This window comes from Lissotriton vulgaris, chromosome 2_1 (genome assembly GCF_964263255.1).
Source record: "Lissotriton vulgaris chromosome 2_1, aLisVul1.2, whole genome shotgun sequence".
Lineage (NCBI taxonomy): Eukaryota > Metazoa > Chordata > Amphibia > Caudata > Salamandridae > Lissotriton > Lissotriton vulgaris.
In genome coordinates, this window is record NC_141687.1 from 1,962,522,580 (window position 1) to 1,962,543,934 (window position 21,355).

Consider the following 21,355-nt stretch of genomic DNA (forward strand, 5'->3'; position numbering starts at 1 on the left):
CCGCACATTTTTTCCTTGCATTAGAAGTACTGATTGTGAATGTTATAGGCCACACGCCAGTTAGTGGGTTATTAATTACCTTTATAGTTAGCTATCTGCAACATGTTATATTAGAACATTGGAATGTTGGTAGCTCCATTGAAAACAATGGAGAGCTCCGGCTTATAATGGCTGATATAAGCCTAGAGATCCAACATTCCAATGTTTCTTTGTTCACAGCTCTGGCTGTGAACAAAGGCTTTAGGGAGCCTCAGGTGATTTCAATCCCCTCGCGCTCCATGAAGGCTTTGTTTTATTTGTTAGAAAATTCTGCCACTAGAGGACAGAATGTTCTAATAGCCTTATAGCCCTTCGTAGCAGGGCTATAACGGTAATTAATGTCCCGCTGCTTTGTTAAAGTCCTTCGCCTTCAGCTCAGGCCTTTAACACTGCAGCGGGCCTTTAATAGCCGATATAGCCCGCTACTGCGGGTTATAAGGCTATATTAGAACATTAGAATGTTGGAAGCTCCATTGAAAACAATGGAGTAGCTCCGGGTTTATAATGGCTGATATAAGCCAGGAGCTCCAGCATTCCAATGCTTCTTTGTTCACAGCTCTGTCTGTGAACAAGAGCTCAGGTAGCCTTAGAGGATTGCAATCCCCTTGCGCTCCCTAAAGCCTTTGTTTAATTTGTTAGAACATTCTGCCCTCTAGTGGCAGAAGGTTCTAATAGCCTTATAGCCCTTCATAGCTGGGCTATACCTGCTATTAAAGTCCTGCTGCCTTGATAAAGTCCCTCGCCTTCAACTTGGGCCTTTAACGTTGCAGTGGGTCCTTAATATCTGGTATAGCCCGCTACGGCGGGTTATAAGGCTATAATAATGCAAAACTAAAATTCAGGTGTAGTATCCTGTGTGCCTATTCCATGTGTGTCTGAAATGCTATGAGTGAATTATGTGATAGAATGTTGGTGTGTGGTGTGGAGTGGGAGCTGGCATATAGGGATGGTTAGATAGACAATTGAGCTATGGCAGGACCTACCTGTTGTTGTTTCAACCTAAGAGACTAACATGAAATAAAATCTACCTTCCTACCTGGGTAGCTCTAAACCGTTGTATGAGGACCCTGCCTTCTAACTTCAAACATTTTGGTTATGAGTTTCTATGGGCTTGTGTAAATTGCTCTGGTGGGTATTGGGAGCCATTTCTGGTGGTGGGGAAATCTGTTGTGAGAAGAAGATGGCACTGTAAACTTCTAGGATTAGTTTGGGGCTGCCCAACCTCAAATCCACTGGCAAGTCATGTGAGCTCAGACTGCTGGCCAGGAGGATCCCAGTGAGGAGGCTGGGCAGGGTATGGCAAGGAAGAGGGCTAGCTGAGGGTTTCAAAACTGAGGTAGCACTTGTGCATTGCCTTCAGTTTAAGGACAATTATACAGAGACGGTGTTATAAGGACAGCAATGTGGAGACAATTCCATGGAGACAGTGGGAATAGGAAATAAATCTCCTTTACAATAAACATTTCTCTGAAATGACCCATGGAACTTCCACCAGAAATATATTAAAAATGACATAATAAGGAGCATTGCTGAATGTACATTATGATTTCTCAATTAAGTAGACTGTGTCACAGGATACTCCATACCTTTGCAGGGTCCTGTGTGCATTCTGCATATTTTATTATGACCAGAGCGGAGTGACCAGAGTGTGGGACATTTTGACATAATGAAGGCGGGGAACCCTGTTGCTAGAGGATGTATGGCTGAGTGCCCCATGGCATGCAAATATGAATAACAGTAGCACCCTGTTGCTAGAGGTTGTATGTGGGGAACAACTCATGGTATGTGAAGGTTAGGAATAGTTAGTACCCTGTTATGAGAAACTGCATGAGGAATACCCCATGGTTGCAATGTGGGAGAACAGAAGCGATGTGTCACAAGTGGTTGCAAGCTGAAGTACCCCATGGAGTGAACATGTGGGAGAGAGTATTACCCTGTGGTGTTGTGGGTGATAGCCACATGGCTCACCTGAGTCAGCATTCTGTAAATATTGAATGATTTGTCAGGAATCTGTTACAGGAATGTAATACATTTGCGTTTGCTTCGTAGTTTGTTTTATTCAATTTGTGTGTAATGGACACCATTGGTGTTGGGCTCGAATGATGGTGTTTGATGTTGCTCTAGTGTGTTGTAGGTGTGTACTTCTTTACTTATGTATGTGGAATCGTTACAATGGTTATGCTTCTAGACTTCTCTAGTGTGTGATTGTTGTGTAATGTAAATATTGTTCTGAAGATTTCTCAACTTTTTCTCTTGCAGTTTCTAGAAGGTGTGATACTGGGTGCAGGGCTAGTGCTTTCTTTGTCCTATGGCTTGCTATGTTGGTTTAGACAGCTTGCTGGGCTTCACTTTTGTGTGTATGTGGTGGAGTGTGTTGTCCTTATGGAGTTGTGTGTTGCTTATGGAAGATGAAGAAAGTGATGGAGTTGTTGTGTCTAAGGAGGTGTATGGTTAAACTTTTGCTTTTTGTTTGTCAATACACAGAAGATCCCACCAGGAGTAGAAGTAACTATCCAGGAAAACAATCGAGGAAGTGTAGAGGCAATGGTGATAGGATCACCCGGCTAAATTGTATACATAACCAATGGGATTCTATCAATGTGAAAGAGGTGAGTAATTTATTAATCTTTCAGTTTTTTGTGATGATTCTATACTTAAAGGTGGTGAGAGCGGCTCTCTTTGCAAATGGCAAAGGGAGAGCACTATATGTTTTTAAAATACCACTCACACACTAAGAAACCCTTAGTGTCATGCTTCCTCATGGGGGTCTTCCCGTCCCTCTACGGGGTGGGGCATGCTGCGACCTACGAGCTACACGGGAGCACTTAGTTTTTTGACCATAGGCTATGTGTAATGTGTGGACAGTAAAAGGTGATTGGGATAAGGTGTAGGGACCTATATTAGTGAAAGGTAGTAACAAAATAAAAAAAATTCCCTGGCTAGTAGAAAAAAATTAATTTATTGACTTCTCTGGCTGGGAACATTAAAAAAGGGGGTGTTTTATGTAGGGCGAATTACGCTATCTACTTGGTCGACTTGACATCTTTCGTAAGCAGTCCCCTCCTGGAGAAAGTGGGAGAGTTGTTTTGTCTGTGTCACCTTTGCAGTTTAGCAATGGGAGGTGGATGTACGGGCACATTGTGACTGAGAGTAGTTGAGATGACAGGTTTTCTGCTAGATTCTGGGCAAGGAAAGTTTGAGCTAAGGAGGTGTATGGTTAAACCTTTGCTTTTTGTTTGTGCCTTGAATGTGTAGAGTTAGGGATGACGTGAAAACCCTTTGTTGGTGGAAGCCAGCGGGTTCTGTGCTCTGCCTGTTGCATATTTGTGACTACATGTTCTGTGTGCATAATTGTTGCTTTGGATCATTGTGAGTATGCATACATGTAGTGGAAGGGCCTCGTGTAATTATTGTAATGAATATTGATAAATAAACAAATCTTATTATAAATCATTATAAATTATGAGAGGGTTTATTGCAGATTGAGTAAATACACAGAAGATCCCACTAGGAGTAGAAGTAACTTCCAGGTCAGCCCTGGCGACACTGAATTTACATGAAACAATCACACACACAGAAAAAACTCAAAAAATATATCAACACAACCACTGGACTCCACCGGACAGTCAAACACACTCTGAGGAAGGCATCACAAAAAACACTTTCTAAAAATTGGTATAACCCACTTAAGTTATCTTGCCCTCAGCTCAATAAATGTAAAACATTTTACATATTAATGTCTCAGGGTACATTTCAACAATATGCTCACCCGTCTTTTTTAACCTATGCTCACCCTTTCTGGGTATCGTGCACACTTGGAAAAAATGCTGCAGATACTCTGTCAATGTGTGCTTACCTATTCAAGGTATCTTGCACACTTGCAATAAAGGCTACAGGAGCATAATTAACCTGCGCTCGGCTATTCAAATGCTAGTGGGTCTCTTTCAACCCAGAAACATCCCACGCATTACCCCTGGCTGAAGGCAACAAGGTCTCTGCAAACCCTTGCTCGGCCCAATGTCCAGAGTATGTCATGCATTCCCCCTGAGTCGCATTTAATGAACTTCAACCTGTACCATTCAACTGTCACTTATTCAGACCAGAAACATGCACAGAATCTACCAACCCAGCAATACAGTACCTTACAATTAAAACAGTATTTCTACATAGCCCTATATTAAGACCTAAAACCAAACTACTTAAGCAACCCTTCGACTAAGGGTAGCAATTTGTGATGCCACAACTGTTGCATAGCAGTTAGTACTCCAGCCCCACTTCAAGGCCTTGCATTAGCTACCAATCAGAAACGCAGTAGAAGCCTGTTACTCATTTCACTTGTTTCTTTTCATATCCATAGTCCCTGTCACATTGAAGGGGTGGTCATGCTACTCTTAGCTGCTCCCAATCCACATTGGCTAGCTGCTGATCTACAAGCCTGACTCACGATAGTTGAAAGATTGCCAAGCTGAAGTGTTATCTCGAACTCTACCCAAACTCAAATCACTTGAAAAATATTTTTCCACCAGCTACATCTCTACTAATATGTTACTGAGCCTCCACCATCAATCACCTTACCTGCCGACCACTGAAGTGGTCCCTCCCCAAGACTGCATACTTGCCATCCCTACTGAATTAAGCAATAGTCTATTGCTGTTGTGGCATTCCAATCCCTCAGATTTAGGCCTCACCTAACACAATTTATAGACCCGGGAAGGGCGTGACAAGCCCCAGCACAGTCTGCATAAAGCTGCCTTAGACTGAATCACTGAGAGACCTTGCGGCCAATCAAAAGCCATGAGGGCAGAGCAGGAGCCAGAAGTGCCTAGGCCTTCGAACTGTGTCCGCTGACTCCGCTCGTGCTTGTGAAGTGAGGAGATTAATTCTCCCATGGGGCTTATGCATCAGACATCCTACAAGATCTCTCACTCTGGCTGAGCTGAGCCATCCGGAAGTTACCCAGGTATAGAGAGTGACTTTCCTGATGCTTCCATTAAAAAAGGTTATATGTGCGTAAAAAGGGCCCATGTGAAGCCATGCGTGTTGGCTGCAGTTTGCAGGTGGGCAGTCTAATTTCATAAAATATACTATTGCTAATTAGATTTCCTGAACCTCGATAAAACCTATCCCTTTTTGGTCAGCGAACTTTGGCAATTGGAAGCAATATTTACCAGAGCACTAATCTGCAAAGCTTACTCATTAGATAATACAAAGTGCTACATAAAATGTACCACAATGCTTAAAGTGACAGGAGAAGTACCTAGTAAACCATCGTGAATAAATAGAGAATTAAATAAATGCATACAATTAAAATCATGTAAATACCCCACTTGCCCGAAGCTGAAGCGTTATCACCTGCTTTACTGCAACAATGTTGCTGTCCGTATAACCCCCTACGAGGGTCTCGTGGCCGTGGGAGATAAACAGAAGGGGGCATGAGAAAACACATGCTGTGCCCTCAACTAAATGAACATACCAAAACAAACGATCCTTCGCCGATAGGCCTTTATTTCATTTTGAAATTCTGCATATTATAGTTTACAAAATATACAATAAAAATGTTAATTCTTTTATTTGTACCTATTGTTTGAATAATTACAAAGTTATTTTTTTTATTTACAGGTATATTTTCTACAATTGAAATATATACAGACACGTATCAATGATCCATCTGAGATGTCAAATTGGGTAGTGCCAGAAGAGAACAGTACGCAAGCAGAAATTTAGAGGCAAACACAAAGTTATCCAAACTCCACCCTTGATCTTCAGCTGACTCGATGATTCTCGACGGCCTTTTCTCGGCATGACGCTCTTCATGGGAGGTATGTAAACCGATGCTATGTATTATGTTGTGCACACAACAGCAGAAGGGAAAGCAGTCCCTGATAAAAATGGAACTTAAAAAACGTGCGACTTCTTTGAAACCTGACAAAGCACAGACACTGTCCTAACCCTTTACTGAACTGGAGCAGACGAACTGCCAGATTTGTGCAATAATGGTCTATATAGAGACTATTCTAACAACACCCACAGTGTAGTTAATGGCCTTTGAAAATCACCCACTTGTTTCTTCTTTGGAGGCCAAAGACCAGGTGCCTATTTCACGATTTGATTGATTTATTGGTTTAAGTTCGCAATCGCTGCACAGCAGGGTTCCATGAGATATTTAAATTGATACATTTAATTCTTTGTCTAGAAGTAGCATCTAGATATGCACGTCTCTAAGTTAAAACCTATGGCTCTCATTCTCACTGTCCGATACCACTATCAGGCGCAAACTGCCTGGGTGACCAAGGGGCATATTTACTGCTTTTGCGGCACAGGTCAGGGAAGCAATTCACCCAACTGCACTGCCCTGCATCACAGGGAAAGGGCAGAAATGCGCCACATTTATCAAATACAGCACATTCCCGCCCTTTTCTCTTGTGCCGGTGCCATTGTGGCAGCCTAGCGCCAATGCAGACACCCTTGCACCAGTGTGCAAGGGAGCCTGTGCTGTAGGCAGGATTGTTTTTCTGCACAAAGGGGCACTTTCCAGCGCAAAATTAATACTGAGATACTTTCTCCACTTTTTATGTGTGCCACAGAACGCAGCACACATAGAAAGAGGAGAAAACAAGGAGAAAATAAGAAAATTCTCCTTGTTATGCCTCTCCTGGGAGGCATATCTTTTCGGCACATTTCCAGGTTTACCTGTTCTTTTGAATCTAGGAGTCCATCAAAATTCCTGGATGTGGCATGGGAACATGCACGTAACATCCATGGAAATGCCTCCCTGGCACAGAGTCATGCGATCTTCCCTGTGTTACATTACTATAGATATACGAAGCCACTCGGGCCATGCAAGGTGGCCGTGCATGGCTTCATAAATCTCATTTTGCATTTGCGTCGCTCTTGCAACACATTGTGTGGTGCAAGAGCGACGCAAAGGGGATCATAACTAGCCCCCATGTGTCCATGTTAGCCATTTTATGGGATCAATAGAGTAGTAATGGCTAGGGTATTTATCAGGGCACAATAGAAATTGAAGGTGACAGAAATGGACCTCATTCCAACAGCCTCTCAGCTTTTACTAAAATATGCACTATCATTAGAATTTGTATTAGCAAAGTACTTATCAGTGCTCAAAGAAGACACCTTCATGGACACCAGGATACCAAATGGAAACATGATCATAAAAAAGTGTACGAAGTGGAGAGTAAATTACTTCGTTCTTGGTGTCTGTCACTACCTAGTTTGGATAATCTCAGTCGCAATGAGCACAGTGATTTTTGTAAAAGACAATGGCATTTGTCGAAGAGCGGCCGGACTACTTCTGCCCTTCAAAGCATCTTTGAAAATGGAAGGATATTTCAGAGTTTTTTTAAGGTGTGATTGGTGCTTCCCGCTCGAACCACTGCCGCACAGACTCCCTGTTCTCATTCACCCATTTGATGTTTGCCTTGGTCTTCTCCAGGGCCTGCTCCAAGGCCCGGGTGCCAGAACCAAAGCCGGTGGCCTGGTTGTCCTCCTTGAACTGCTCCAGCTGCAATTGAAAAAGAGGAATAGAAGAACTGATTATTCAGTTTTCGCATTTGTTACAATTAAGCTGCCCTTGTATTACTTAGTTCAGTCGAATGGAATGATCATTGTTTTTATTACATTTACTTTATTTTAGTTTACAGTTTTATAAAGTGTCACTCAACAACAATGATCTCAGGGTACTGTGCATTGTAAAGTGATAGCCTGCCAGCAAGACTCGGGGCATGATTGAGAGTCTGGCGGATGGATCAATCCATCATAAACATGATGAATATCCAGGATATCTGCCATGTTTGTGATGGAGTACCCATCTGCTCTAAACTCTAACTCTTTCGATTAGTGACTTTTAGAAAGAGCACTGATTTCCATCGGGAAAAAATAAAATAAGTTAGAGCCAAGGAAACAAATTGCCTTTGTTGGGGAAAAATCAAAGATTTTAACATTATAATTTTTTTTTTCAGTTCTCTCTTTTTGTTCCTACGTTTTATATATTTTACGGTACTACGACCAAAAGCCTTCCAAACTGGGGGCCTTCCTCATGAAATTCGAGGTTTTTGTCAGTCTTAAAGGTGTCACATGAAAAAATCACAGAAAGACCACTTGGCCTGAAACCTAGATTCACACAAAGATTAAGGCCCGCTCAACGAGGAATTTCCCAGCAGCCTCCAGAACATTAATTGAAAAGTCTTGGTAGATTCCCTAGACATTCTAGGAGCACCACCAGGATCTTGAAAACTATGACTAAAAAGCCCTACCAGGGCACTGTGGGGCACTCCCTTCTACTCATTTATTATTCTTTTTTCAATTGAAAAAAAATATTCATATATTTTTCTTAATAGTCGGTGGCCACACGGGGAGCCCGAAGGCCCTTGCGGTACTTGCTAGTTCCCCAGCAGGAACCCATACCTGGTGCTGGCAGGAAATAACAGCTTTATTTTCAAAGTAGGTGTGCCAGTGCCCACCTGGGCCACCCAAATTTCAAAAAGTCAGGGGCTGCGGGGAAAGTCCCTGGTCCCCTAGCCCAAGCAGCCTCACCAGCAAGCATTTTCTTTTTTGTTGTTGTTGTTGTTGCTGCCCCAGTGCTCACAGAGAAGCCCCCCAATGTAGGTAATTGTTGGGGACCAAAGGGATAGCCTCCAATGCTCCAGCTGCCTTTGCAACGTCGCCAGCCAACTCCCTTTGTGGTGCTGGCAGGAACCAGCTCAGTTACTTTGCCCCAGTCCAGGCAGTCGCACCATTTTTCTGTGCTTTTGCCCGGGTGGAAGCAAAGTTGTATTCCCTGTACGAGAGTGTGAGGGTAGGGAACGCCAACACTATCCCAGGGCGGGAAACTACAGTGTCCCCAGGACATTGCAGTTCCACAAGGCCCTAAGGATGGAGTCCTTGTGAATGATCAGGGGCTCAGGGAGGGGATCCACACCTTCCCACCCAAAAATGTAAATGCTGGCTCAAAGGATGTGGTTAGTGGCGCCTAAATTAGACTAGGGGAGGGGAGTTGGAAGCCTTCTCCCATCATTAACAGTATGGGCTTTGAGAGATGGGGTCATTGGGGCCTCAATGAGGCATGGGGAGGGGACAGCATACCCCCTACTAATACAATTCATAAAAAACTACCCTCCTTGGCCTTATCCCTCCATGGGGGCTCATTTTAAAAAACACAGGAGACCATTTTGTTTTTCTCTGCACTCAAAAACTCTGTGGATTTGCTGTGCCACTTCGAAAAACAATATGTTTTTGGTCCTAAGGATCTCTTGGTCCCCTAAGGCCTAGCAGGTCAGGGTATCCATACCGTACCCCCTATATGTTTTTTTCTTTTTAATTGAAGACCAGGGACTGAGTCCCCGAATCCTAAAATGGCTGACGCCACATCTTTATCGATGTGGTGCCAGTCAATCAGATCTGTTGGATTGGTGGATTCTCTGCGGCATGTTATATACAAATATGTTTTAACCTTAATTTTTCAAAAATTACTGAATGGACTTACAAAAAATCACAAAAAGTATGCTTTCTGGAACAATATCAAGCTTTGTGCCAAATTTGGTGCAATTTGTTTAAGACCCTTTGCCTGTAGCTGTGTCAGATTTTCCCACTTGAGGGTAATGAATAAAAACTGCATATAATGAAAGCGAGGGCAGGCCCACTTTGCTGTTGGTCAGAATAAAAGCTTAAAAGTCTGTCTGAGAGTGTATCTTTGCTATGATGGCTAGTCCAGCTGTGAAGAAGCACCACCGCAGATTCCAGCAGGTCCGAATGACTATAATGAGCTGTCATTTTCGGAACAGCAGACTCTGCTCATTTTCAGCATTTCGGTAAATGGGACATGGGATTGGCCCACTTGAAGGAAATGGATAAAAAATGTATATATTAAAAGTGAGGGCAGGCCCACTGGGGTGAATTCCATTTGGGCAGAACTACCTGTACCATGATGCAATTGATGGACTCACTGGAGGCCCAGGAGGGATGAACTGTATCTAAATGGTAATCAGGTGGCTGCAATGGTGATGCTCCTTTGCTTTTCATTGGCCTGCGAGCAAGGACTGCTGTGTCCGAAAAACATTAGGCCATATGTTTTAATCCTTTGGAAGTTGCTGACTTCACTGTTAGTTGGAATAATATATTTATCTATATATATAAAATATTTGGTAGCCAATTTTTTGTCGCAATAATTATGCCTCCTTGGTATTCAGACATACATCCAAATAGTGTTATGGTAAAATATTAACTCACTGAACCATCTTCCAATTATTAACAGAGTTGATATACTAACTGCTTACCTCCTTAAGCTCTTTTTCAGAAGCAAATCTTCTTGTAATACTGTTAATCAAGCCAGAAAAGGAGAAGGATCCCCCGCCATAACTAGAAAAAGAGAGGGACGTATGTATCAGTCTTGAATATACTCAAATTCATTCTGAAGTGGGTTCTTGTTCATCCTTGTATATAAAGTATAGAATGTCCAAAATGTATTCTACATACATATAATATGTAGATGGTTTCACAATCCAATATGTATGATCAAAAACATTTAAAACGGTTATCTTTGATGTACTCATACCATTATTACCATAGACATATACGAATAAAATTGATTCCAAACTAAATGATAAACCCTACTGTCCCATTTAAATCTGGGATCACAGAGAGTAGATATGAAAAAAAGCATTAACTGCATACTAGACGTACATGGTACGGGCAGCCGATAAACATACTGGGGGCATATTAGCAAAACAGGCGATAACATTATTACCGTTTTAGCGGCGGAAAACTGTCGCTAAAGCGGCGATAATGGGCTTGATAATATGCTCTATGGATTTCCAATTGAAGCCCATGTTAGATGTCCTTCACATCTAAGATGGGCTTCAATTGGAATTCCATAGAGCATATTATCAAGCCCATTATCGCCGTTTTAGCAGCAGTTTTCTGCCGCTAAAACGGCGATAATTTTATTGCCTGTCTTCATAATATGCCCCACTGTTCTCTTTCGACGTTCAGTGGAACCAAACTCCCTATGGCTCATTTTTTTTGGATACCCATTTGATACAAGCCAGTTTTCGTCCTATTCACCTGCAGGTGAAGATGTTTACCAATTGCAAGACGTTTCAATGAATCTGTACATGTAATGTAATGTAATGATGTCTTGTAAAGCGCATGAATCACCCCACATGGGGTATCTCAGCGCTGTAGACCGCTGGGGAACCCGTCCTGGCTTTCCCAGTGAGATGGACCCTACTGGGTATCTCCAGGGTGAAACCAGGCATCCCCGGCGTATGTGGGGGGCTGTTGTGGAGATGAGGCAAGCTAATGCCCAGAGTTTGCCGAGTGTGATCCCTGATTAGAGTAGGCACCAAGACGAGAATTATCGAGTCCGCTGACCCTGGTCCACGACCCTGCCGCGTCGGGAATTGAACCCTGGTCCCGGGCCGTCCTCTGCTTCCGGGTCTGCCGCCTCTAACCAGTGAGCCACTCCACTCCACATACATGCCCCTTATACCAAGCTATGAGAGCATGTATACCTAGGCAGGCAATAAAAAATATATATTTCCAGTAGTTTGAGTGAGACAGTTCTTTTTGGATTTCTGTTTGGACGTCGTGCCACGTTTTTCATTTCTAAAAATGTTTTGAAACAAAAATAAATCTTTGTATTTCGCATAATAGAATGTTATACTTAATCCACAGTGTTTTGATCCTAAACTTCACTCTCCCTGGGTAATTAGTTATGATAAATAAGTACATTTATTCGAGCAAGCCAGATTTTTTAGAGTGGAGGAGTTAAAATCAACTATCCAATACCTTGTGCATCATGGGAATTTTGTAGTGGGATATAGTTCTTTCCACATGCCACAAAGACCTGAACAGGACAGTGACAGCATCTAACCACATGCTGCAGAGATATCCAAAAGTAGAGGCTTAGGCGACCGATGTTAGTGTCACATGCAGTGCAGACAAACGTGGACTTCAATTTAGGATCGACGTAGCTTTGTGATGACTCTCTCTGACTATTATTCTATTATGGTATTACTGAGGTTTATCATGGTCTTTGGAAGAAGACCTAGAATAGTAATATAGATTTATGTGGGGCTTATTCAATGGAGAGGCCGTCCATGTGTCTACCAATACGGACTTTCCAGCCCCTTGATGGAGATCTCTGCGCACACGTTTGCGGGTGATTGTGCACTTTACAAATATACACAACGTAAAAGGTGTTATAATAATGTAGGTTCTCAAGGGTCAACTGTTTGTGGAGCAGGCCTGTTCCATTATCTGATGTGGACCAACAATTACCTTAGCCAACGTCATTGCTTACTATGTGGAATACAGGAATGGAATTGAAGCTCCCCATGGGTTCTTCTTTTGGAGATTACTTCAACAGCCGCTGCCGGTAGTGGAAGTACCGGCCGGGCGGTGACGTGGGGAGAGGAGGGGCAGGGTGGGGGGTACTAATGTATGGATTACGGACTTTAACAGGTAAGTAAACATATAAATACATAAAACGAATTTCGTTGCACGCACTGCATCACCGATGCAGTGCATGCAACAAAATTTGTTATATTTATTTATATGTTTACTTACCCGTTAAAGTCCGTAATCCATACATTACTACCCCCCACCCTGCCCCTCCCTCTCCCCACGTCACCGCCCGGCCGGTACTCCCACTACCGGCCACGGCTGTACTTCAACCTGTGTTCTATTTAAACCAGTTCTTTTTTGCCTTTTTATTAGTTCAGCTCTGTCCATACTCCTCTTCTGTTCTAGGGCAAGGCTGACACAGGCAGTTGTACGAACTGCAATAACTAGACTAATGTGAATAAACAGCATTTGTATAGGTTTCATACAATTTTCCATGTCAGCCTTTGCATAGCTGCGGACAAAGGATTCTTTTTTCAACAGCGTCCACGGCTCCATGTAGCTTATTTATGCTGAAGCTGTCAGATGTTAAAGTCCCATAGAGAACAACTGTTGTGAAGACCATTCGTAGTCGACCTAATTACTGCAATCAGCGTAGCATACACATCCTACAGCATAGCATAGGATGTGGATTGAAAAGTATAGAGAAAACCACAAAATAACGTGAGACCTGCGGAGTACATTATAACCACTAAACTCCGACCTGTATTTACACATCTTTCTCTCACATGTGCCTCTCCTTCACACCAGGAAGGACCTGATTACGAGTTTGGTCGACAGGTTACTCCATCACATACATGACGGAAACCCAGTCCAAACCATTACGAGTTCAATTATGTTCCATTAGATATAATGGATCCCGTAATACGGTGGACAGGATATCCGTCAAGTTTGTGATGGAGTAAGCCGTTCATCAAACTCGTAATCAGGCCCTAAGGGTGTGTCCTAATGTGAATGTGTTGTGTCGTAGGTAAGGAGTTCCAGTAGACTTGGTTAGGTTACAGATGATAAGTTTATTGTTCTTAGATGTTAAGTAGGTTTTCCAGTAAAGATGTAATATAAGCCCCACAAACAGGGAAGATGTAAGGTGGAAACCTTAGATTTGACAGAATGGCATCCAACTGCTACCCTCCTAGTCTCACAATAACAACACACTTCCAGGCGTCAACACTCCGCAGGGTTGTAAGGAGAACTGTAAATATCACTACTACACAATTCATGTCTCTGTTGTTACGATTTTAACAACAAAGTGACAAAGATGAATTGTCCACACCGAGCACATGCCAGGTGAGATACAAACCTGATTTGCTTATTTGCTTATTTGTATGCAACGTTGTTATCTTAAAATAATCTACAAACGTAAACAAATCATTTCTAAAATGTAGTGATAACTAACGTTCCACATTTGAAATATAGGGGCATATTAACAAGAACCTTGTTAAAATTATCGCTGATTTAGCGGCAGGAAACTGCAGCTAAAACGGCGATAATGGGCTTGCTAATATGCGTTATAGAATTCCAATAGAAGCCCAGGTTAGATGGTGATAAGTTTTGGGGCAGTTATCGTGGAAATACAGGCGATGTGTGCAGTTTCCACCAGCTTGTGAATGTAGTGTTCAATCTATCTCCACTTTTGAAGTGTTAAGGTGGGGATAAATCGGAGATAGGTCCTTGTGATTGTCCCCCAAAATGTTCACATTATTGTAAAACACGCTGAAGCAGCTGCAAATTGGCATACAGACACTGTACACACACCAGATTACCAAAATGTTTGCACTGATGCACCAATGCAACATATACCCTTTTGCCTCATTTTTGTTTTTTGCGTAACATAGAATCTATAATTGAAACATTGTCCCTTGCTAGTCCATAGTGCCCTTCCTCTGTTGCCCTGTTACAGCAGTGCACTTGTAGGCTTCTGTTTGTCACAGCTACGGCCCGCCCTATCAAACAAAACTCTGCGCGCACCTGTTTGACACAGCTCTGTGCGGTGCCAGAAGACACAGCCCTGTGTTGTGCTGTTTGACACAGCTCTCTGCCATCTCAATTGACACAGCCCTCTGCTATGCTGTTTGACACATCTCTGTGCTGCACTGTTACTCAGCTGTCTGCTGTATGCTGTGCTATTTAGCACGGCTCAGTGCCGTCCCAATTGACACAGCCCTCTGCTGTGTGTAGCAAAGTGTTTTGTTCCTTCTTCCTTTCATTCCCACCTTTTCTATTGCTCAGCCTGTATGTAACCAGATTGTATGATTCCGTCAAGGAATGTTGGTGTGCTTGATGATCTTAGAGACAGTCAGTTGGAGCTGGATGGCTGAGCAGATAAGAAATGCTCCTGGATGCAATGCAACGTGTAAGACAATGCCATTTCAAATGCAATGCAACGTATAAGACAATGCCATTTTAAATGCAATGCAACGTGTAAGACAATTCATATTTCTATGCCAGTGTTCCATTGGTTATTTTTGTATGCTATGCAACATGTAAGTCAATAGTTCATATTACCATTTACTTGATTAATTGCAGGGGCCGCCGCACCCGCCCGAAGGGTGGGGGAGGCTCGAAGGCCGGCGCCATAACCCTCGTGGTGCCACCAACGGGGAAAAACTGGTTCTGGGCGCTTCGATGCGCACAGGAACCAGCGGAAACGGGGTGCGCACCAGCCACCCGACCGGAAGTGAACTGTTGACCTGGCGCCCCCCAAAGGACGTCCAATGGTCAACCTGGCTTTGTTTGAACCCCCCAATCAGGGGGACTCACCTGAGGCCTGCATGGAGGGCTCAGGAGGATTTAAGCGACGCCGCCCTCCCAGCAGAAGCACATCGCATTCGAGGAGCTGGGAGAACGGCGCGACAGCAACAACGACTGAAGAACAACTGAAGAAGAGAGGCGACGCGGCGAAGGACGAGGCAGGAAGACGGTGGGACTCCGGTAGAAGATCCAGGTCATCATCACCGAGGACGCCTTACGGAGCGCGGCGCGCCGTGCCAGCTCCCCCGAAACAACAACAGGTAAAGACCGCGGCAAGCTCAGGGCTCGGGATAAGCACACGCAGTCAGCTGTGCCCCCGGCAGACGGCCTGACGCAGACGCGGGAAACTAAGAAGCCACACACAAGTGCGCAGAGACTCACGACATGTCGGAAGGCCAGCCGGACGAGATGGCGGAGGTACTGTTGAAGATCCGCGAGTTATCGGCCATCCACGGCGACGACTGGCTTCACCCCCACCTGGGCAAGGGGAAAGAGAACAGACCGGTTGAACAGGCGGACGAAGAACCAGGGCCTTCCGCACCCAAGAAGCTGAAAAACACGCCGATGAAGAGAACATCGAAGAGGAACCCTCCGAGGAAGGTGCGGCAGAAACCTCTTACGCCGAGGCCGGAGGGCAGTGAACAGGGCGAGACGACCGACAAAAAGAAAAAGGGTGAGCATATTAGCAACATCGTAAGGGAATGTCTGAAATCGCTAGCGCCGGGGCTACTTAATGGCATAGGGCAGGGGGTACCAGGGCCTAGGGAGCAGCGCGCGGAGGAAGCGGCAGGTCTCACGTGGCATATGGTCGACCCGGGGTGGGCCCGTCAGACAAGAGTGCAGGAGCAGGTAAGCTTGTCCGCCCAGGGGGAACAGATTTCCCCGCTACCCGGTTGGGGTTACGGCCCCGTTGCAGGAAGCCCACCTCCGAGTGGGGTAGTCAACGATCATTACATCAGGCCATCCCCCGGCCCGGCGTCCCTGACTACGAAAGCCACCGGCCTGGCATGTCTCATCCCCCTAGCGGTAAAAGAGAGGATATGGCGCAAAGAATTCATCAACATATTTTCGCTGCTTGAAATACAGCTAGAAGGTCTTGATCTAACCACGTGCGACAGGAAAGAAGAGGACAGGAGAGAAAGGCGTGGGGCCAGAAAAGAGCGCAGTTTCGAAAATTGGTTAGACGCCTTCAGAATCATGGCGTGCATTATAGTGGAGAGGTTCCCCCATTGCGCGGCTGACTTGTGGCTGTACGAGGCCAATATCCACCTAGCACAGAGGCAGTTCCCAGGGGATGCCTGGCTAGAATACGATAAAGGGTTTAGATTAAAAATGCAGAGGCACCCCGAAATGGAGTGGAATGAGGAGGATGTCTCCGGCTTCATCCACAAGATGCTCACAGCCAAAGACGTTAGGACCTGGGCCGGAAAAGGCGACCAGCCCTTTCGGAGCTCATACCAAAAAGGGAAGAGTGGTTCTTATCAAAGGCGGTCGAACGGGAGATCAGACTCCCCAACCGCAACTAAGGCGATCTGTTGGAGATACGAGGCGGGGGACTGCTCATGGGGCTCGTCTTGTAAGTTTCAACACGCATGCGCGACCTGCGGGGGCAAGCATGCCACCTCCGCATGCAAAGGTTCCAAACGTGAAGCGAAAAGGGAGAAGAGAGAAAAGAGCAAGAAGCGTTAGCCCCAACGCAGGGGAAAAGAGGGGACTTGGTGGACATTTGTAGGCGCCAGCTGGCCAGATCCCCCATTATTACACAACAGCTGCGCAGATTAACAAACAAATACCCGAACAAAGCAGAGGCCAGGTCACTGGTAGAGGGCTTCGAGCAAGGCTTCGTTATTCCATTTCATGGCCCGCTCCCCTCGGCGGGGGCGAACAACCTGAAGTCGGCAAGCCAACACCCCGAAGTGGTTAGCGCCAAGATTGAGAAAGAAGTGAAACTGGGCAGAGTTGAGGGCCCTATCCCAAAGGAATTACAAGGAGACATAGTCATCTCCCCGCTAGGCGTGGTCCCCAAGAAAGAACAAGGTCAATTCAGGCTGATACACCACCTTTCGTTTCCGGAAGGTTCCTCCGTGAACGACGGTATCGACCCCGAAGCTTGCTCAGTGGGATATGCGTCAGTCGACGACGCAATCGAGCTGGTGAAGGCGACAGGCAGAGGGGCTCTTATGGCGAAAGCCGATATTGAATCCGCGTTCCGACTATTGCCGGTCCACCCTTCCAGTTTCCACTTACTGGGTTTCCAATGGGGAGAGGACGTGTTCATTGACAAAGCCATGCCCATGGGATGCGCGATATCATGCGCATACTTTGAGCAGTTCGCCACCTTCTTAGAATGGGCGCTGCATGACCGGCACCAGGAAGGGGGGAAACTGCACTACTTAGACGATTTTCTGTTCACGGGCCCGGCAGGTTCCTCAGTGTGCGCAAGCACATTGGCAGCCTTCGAGGAGCTAGCCAGGTCTCTAGGGGTCCCCCTCGCAAAGGAAAAAACTACAAGCCCGACCACAAGTCTCACGTTCCTGGGCATAGAGTTGGACTCTATAGCGGGAACGGCCAGGCTGCCTCCAGGCAAAGTAAAGGAATTTCGCGAGGAAGTATCGAAGCTACGGGGTCGGGACAAGGCCACCCTGAGGGAGATCCAGCGAGTAATAGGTAGACTCAACTTCGCGGCTCGGGTAATCCCGCCCGCCAGGGTATTTTCAAGGCGCCTAACAGGGCTAACGGCCGGCGTCACCCACAAGCACCACCACATCAGACTGAGCGCAGGCGTGAAACAGGACCTGCGGGTGTGGGACGAGTTCCTACAGAATTTCAACGGGGTGCTGATTTGGAGAGCAGGTTGGGTAACGGCCGAACAGATAGCCCTTTACACTGACGCGGCTGGAAGCCTTGGCTTCGGCGCGGTCCTGGGAAACAGCTGGTGCGCCAGCCAGTGGCCAGACGAGTGGCATGCGCAGGGGCTCACCAGGAACATCACGTTTCTCGAGCTGTTCCCAATCATTGTGGCAATGACCATTTGGAGCGAGAAAATAAAAAACCTGAAACTCACCCTTTGGTCAGATAACATGGGAGTGGTGCAGGCCATTAACAGAGGCGCAGCGAGATGCCCGGACATGCTGAGGCTAATGCGACGGTTAATTAAATTACAGCTGGAAGGGAACCTGGAGCTGAAAGCACGCCACGTGCCAGGGGCAGAGAACTCGGCAGCAGACGCACTCTCACGGTCCCAAATGAAGCGCTTCAGAGAACTGGTGCCCGGGGCGGACAAGGAGATGACCCCCTTTCCATCGTCCCTTTGGGACCTGGGGGAGTAGACTTATCATGGCTAGTAGGGCAATCACTCACCGCGGAAGCTAGCAGAAGATACAGGACATACGCGGGCACAGTTATGAAAGTTGGGGGCCTAAAATCGCTGGAAAACGGGGCAAAGACTCGCACAGCGGTCGAGAAATTCGTGCAATGGGCATTCGAGTCGAGAAAAACGAGATCATGGGCCCAGGCGCATCTGTCCGCCATTGCCCATTTTGCGAGGCTTTACACAGGCGAGGACCCCACTACCTCGGCCTATCTAAAGACGGCCTTAAAAGGCTGGAGGAGGGTTGAAGGAAAAAAGAAGGACAACAGGCGTCCCATCGATTTTGCCAAACTGGGTCAGCTCCTTGGAGCCCTCACAGGCTTAATATCGGATGAGTACGAGCTGCTGCTATTTAGGGCGGCTTTCACGACGGCGTTCTTTGGAGCATTCCGTGTCAGCGAATTGGTAGCCCCCAGCAAGTCGGGCCCAGCGCAGCAATGCCTGCAGGCAAGAGACATTAAACCAATGGAGAGGGCAGTGGAGTTAACACTGAGACAGTCCAAAACAGACAGGGCAAGGAGGGGGACGACGATACGTCTCCATTGCATACCGGAGTCGGGGCTCTGCGCGGTATGCTGGTTGTTCAGGTACATGGGGGCTCGACCAGCTGGCAATGGCCCTCTCTTCATACATAAGGACGGGAGGAACCTGAGCAAGTTCCAGTTTACAGCCATAATGCGCCAGGGCCTTGGTAAAGCCGGGTATTGCGCGGCTTCGTTCGCCTCTCACTCTTTCAGGATCGGCGCAGCAACCTCGGCATCGCAGCATGGCATGCCAGAGGACAGGATCCAGGCAGTGGGCAGATGGCGCTCCAGGGCGTACAAGTCGTACATACGCCCTCACCTCGTATAAAAAAAAAAAAAAAAGGGGTGAAGAGAAAAGACAAAAAAAAAAAAAAAAAAAAGACAAAAGGGAGAGAAAGCCCCGAAGGTGGGAGGGGGGGAAGGAGTGGGAGTTGCCTTGGGATGCCGCACGGCAGGGTGACAACACACCCCCGCCCTCTCTTGAATGCACACGGTGCGCAGTAAAAGCCCCCTAACGGAATGCTTTCTCTCGACAGGGGGACGCCCGCAGCTGGTCTGGGTGGTGGGGCACTCATTCGTGTCCCGGATGGAGTCTTGGTGGCGGCAGGGGGACCGCAGCATACGCAGGCCCAAAGCGACGTACATCAGGTGGATAGGGCAGCCAGGCATGAGATGGGAGCAGCTACTGCCGACGCTGGACGGCCTCATGGCAGATTCGGCCTGGTTGCCTGACGTCCTGATCATCCACCTAGGGGACAATGACCTGACCCGGCTAGGGCGAAAAGCTGTCGGGCAAGCCATCCAAAGGGATCTCACCAAGACAGCTGCGTGGCTGGGACCCACGACGGTGGTCTGGTCCGAAATGATCAGCAGGAAACATTGGAGAGGTGCCGATTCCAACAAGGCCGTCGACAACGCAAGGAGGAAGCTAAACGTGGCAATGCACAAGTTCTGCCTCGCCAATGGCCTGGAATCAGTTCGGCACAGCCTCATCCACCCGGGCCGCCCAGAGCTCTATGGGCAAGACGGGGTACACCTATCCGAAAAAGGGATGAAGGTGTTTTGGGATAACTTGTGGGGTGCAATGTCACTCGCAGGTTGCAACTAAAAAAAAAAATAAAAAAAAAATGAAAGATGGAGAAAGGTGGGAGCCACGAACCAGGTGCAGGGGGGGAGCCGCAGTGAGACGTGCGCCTCCCTGCGGCGTGGCGGAAATCCTACACTGGTTGGCTAAGAAAACACACCGGCGGGCGGTGTGTAAGAGGATGGCCACTCACTTTTGAATGCCGCACGGCAGGGTGACGTGGCGGCATAAAGGAGGGGAGTAGCAGGAGGAGACGGCACTCGCGGCCCAGACCCGGCCAGACGGCAGGGCGCAATTTGGTAGCGAGCTGGGGACCTAACTCCCGACTGGAAAGCGTAAAGCTCCCCTCCACAACACGCAGAAGGCGTGGGCAACCAACCACTGGAGCACCAATAGACTGACAACAAACTGGTTGTGTACAAGCCCCATTTTCGAACTAAGGAGGGCACAAAGAGACTGACACCTGCTACTAGAAGAGGGTGTCATAATGTGTAATATGCCAATTATGATTGATGAGTAATGTTCAAAAATGGAAGATTGCTTGATACCAGTTTGTGTTATTAATATGTCTTTGGTTATTAATAAACTGCGGCCAACAACGACCACTACGGATACCAGGCTTTGTTGGCTGACATTATTTCCCACCTTCGGCAGCAGCAGTATGCGGGGGCCGGTAAGTATGGTGAGTATGGGTCTCCGCAGAATAGGCACATGCGAGGGTTATTGCAGAGGCCGCCGCACCCGCCCGAAGGGTGGGGGAGGCTCGAAGGCCGGCGCCATAACCCTCGTGGTGCCACCAGCGGGGAAAAACTGGTTCTGGGCGCTTCGATGCGCACAGGAACCAGCGGAAACGGGGTGCGCACCAGCCACCCGACCGGAAGTGACCTGTTGACCTGGCGCCCCCCAAAGGACGTCCAATGGTCAACCTGGCTTTGTTTGAACCCCCCAATCAGGGGGACTCACCTGAGGCCTGCATGGAGGGCTCAGGAGGATTTAAGCGACGCCGCCCTCCCAGCAGAAGCACATCGCATTCGAGGAGCTGGGAGAACGGCGCGACAGCAACAACGACTGAAGCCCACCCACCCACACCTAAGGAACAGCAAAAGTCGCAGTGCTGGATACGGGAAGGGGCGTTAGCGGAAATCCTACACTGGTTGGCTAAGAAAA

At 46.8% G+C, this 21,355-nt stretch overlaps 1 protein-coding gene across 2 annotated transcripts in view; it reads right to left on the reverse strand.

The window, feature by feature from the left end:
• Positions 1-5,524: 5,524 nt before the first annotated feature.
• LOC147733566 (aminopeptidase Ey-like) overlaps positions 5,525-21,355 on the reverse strand; it is a 259,251-nt gene continuing 243,420 nt past the window's right edge. For both annotated transcript variants that reach the window (XM_086958152.1, XM_086958153.1), the window contains exons 19-20: positions 10,332-10,413; positions 5,525-7,561 (exon numbers count right to left, since the gene is read on the reverse strand). In XM_086958152.1, the coding sequence (XP_086814278.1) occupies positions 7,400-7,561; positions 10,332-10,413 (244 nt within the window). In that variant the 3' untranslated portion in view covers positions 5,525-7,399. The remainder of the gene's footprint in view (positions 7,562-10,331; positions 10,414-21,355) is intronic.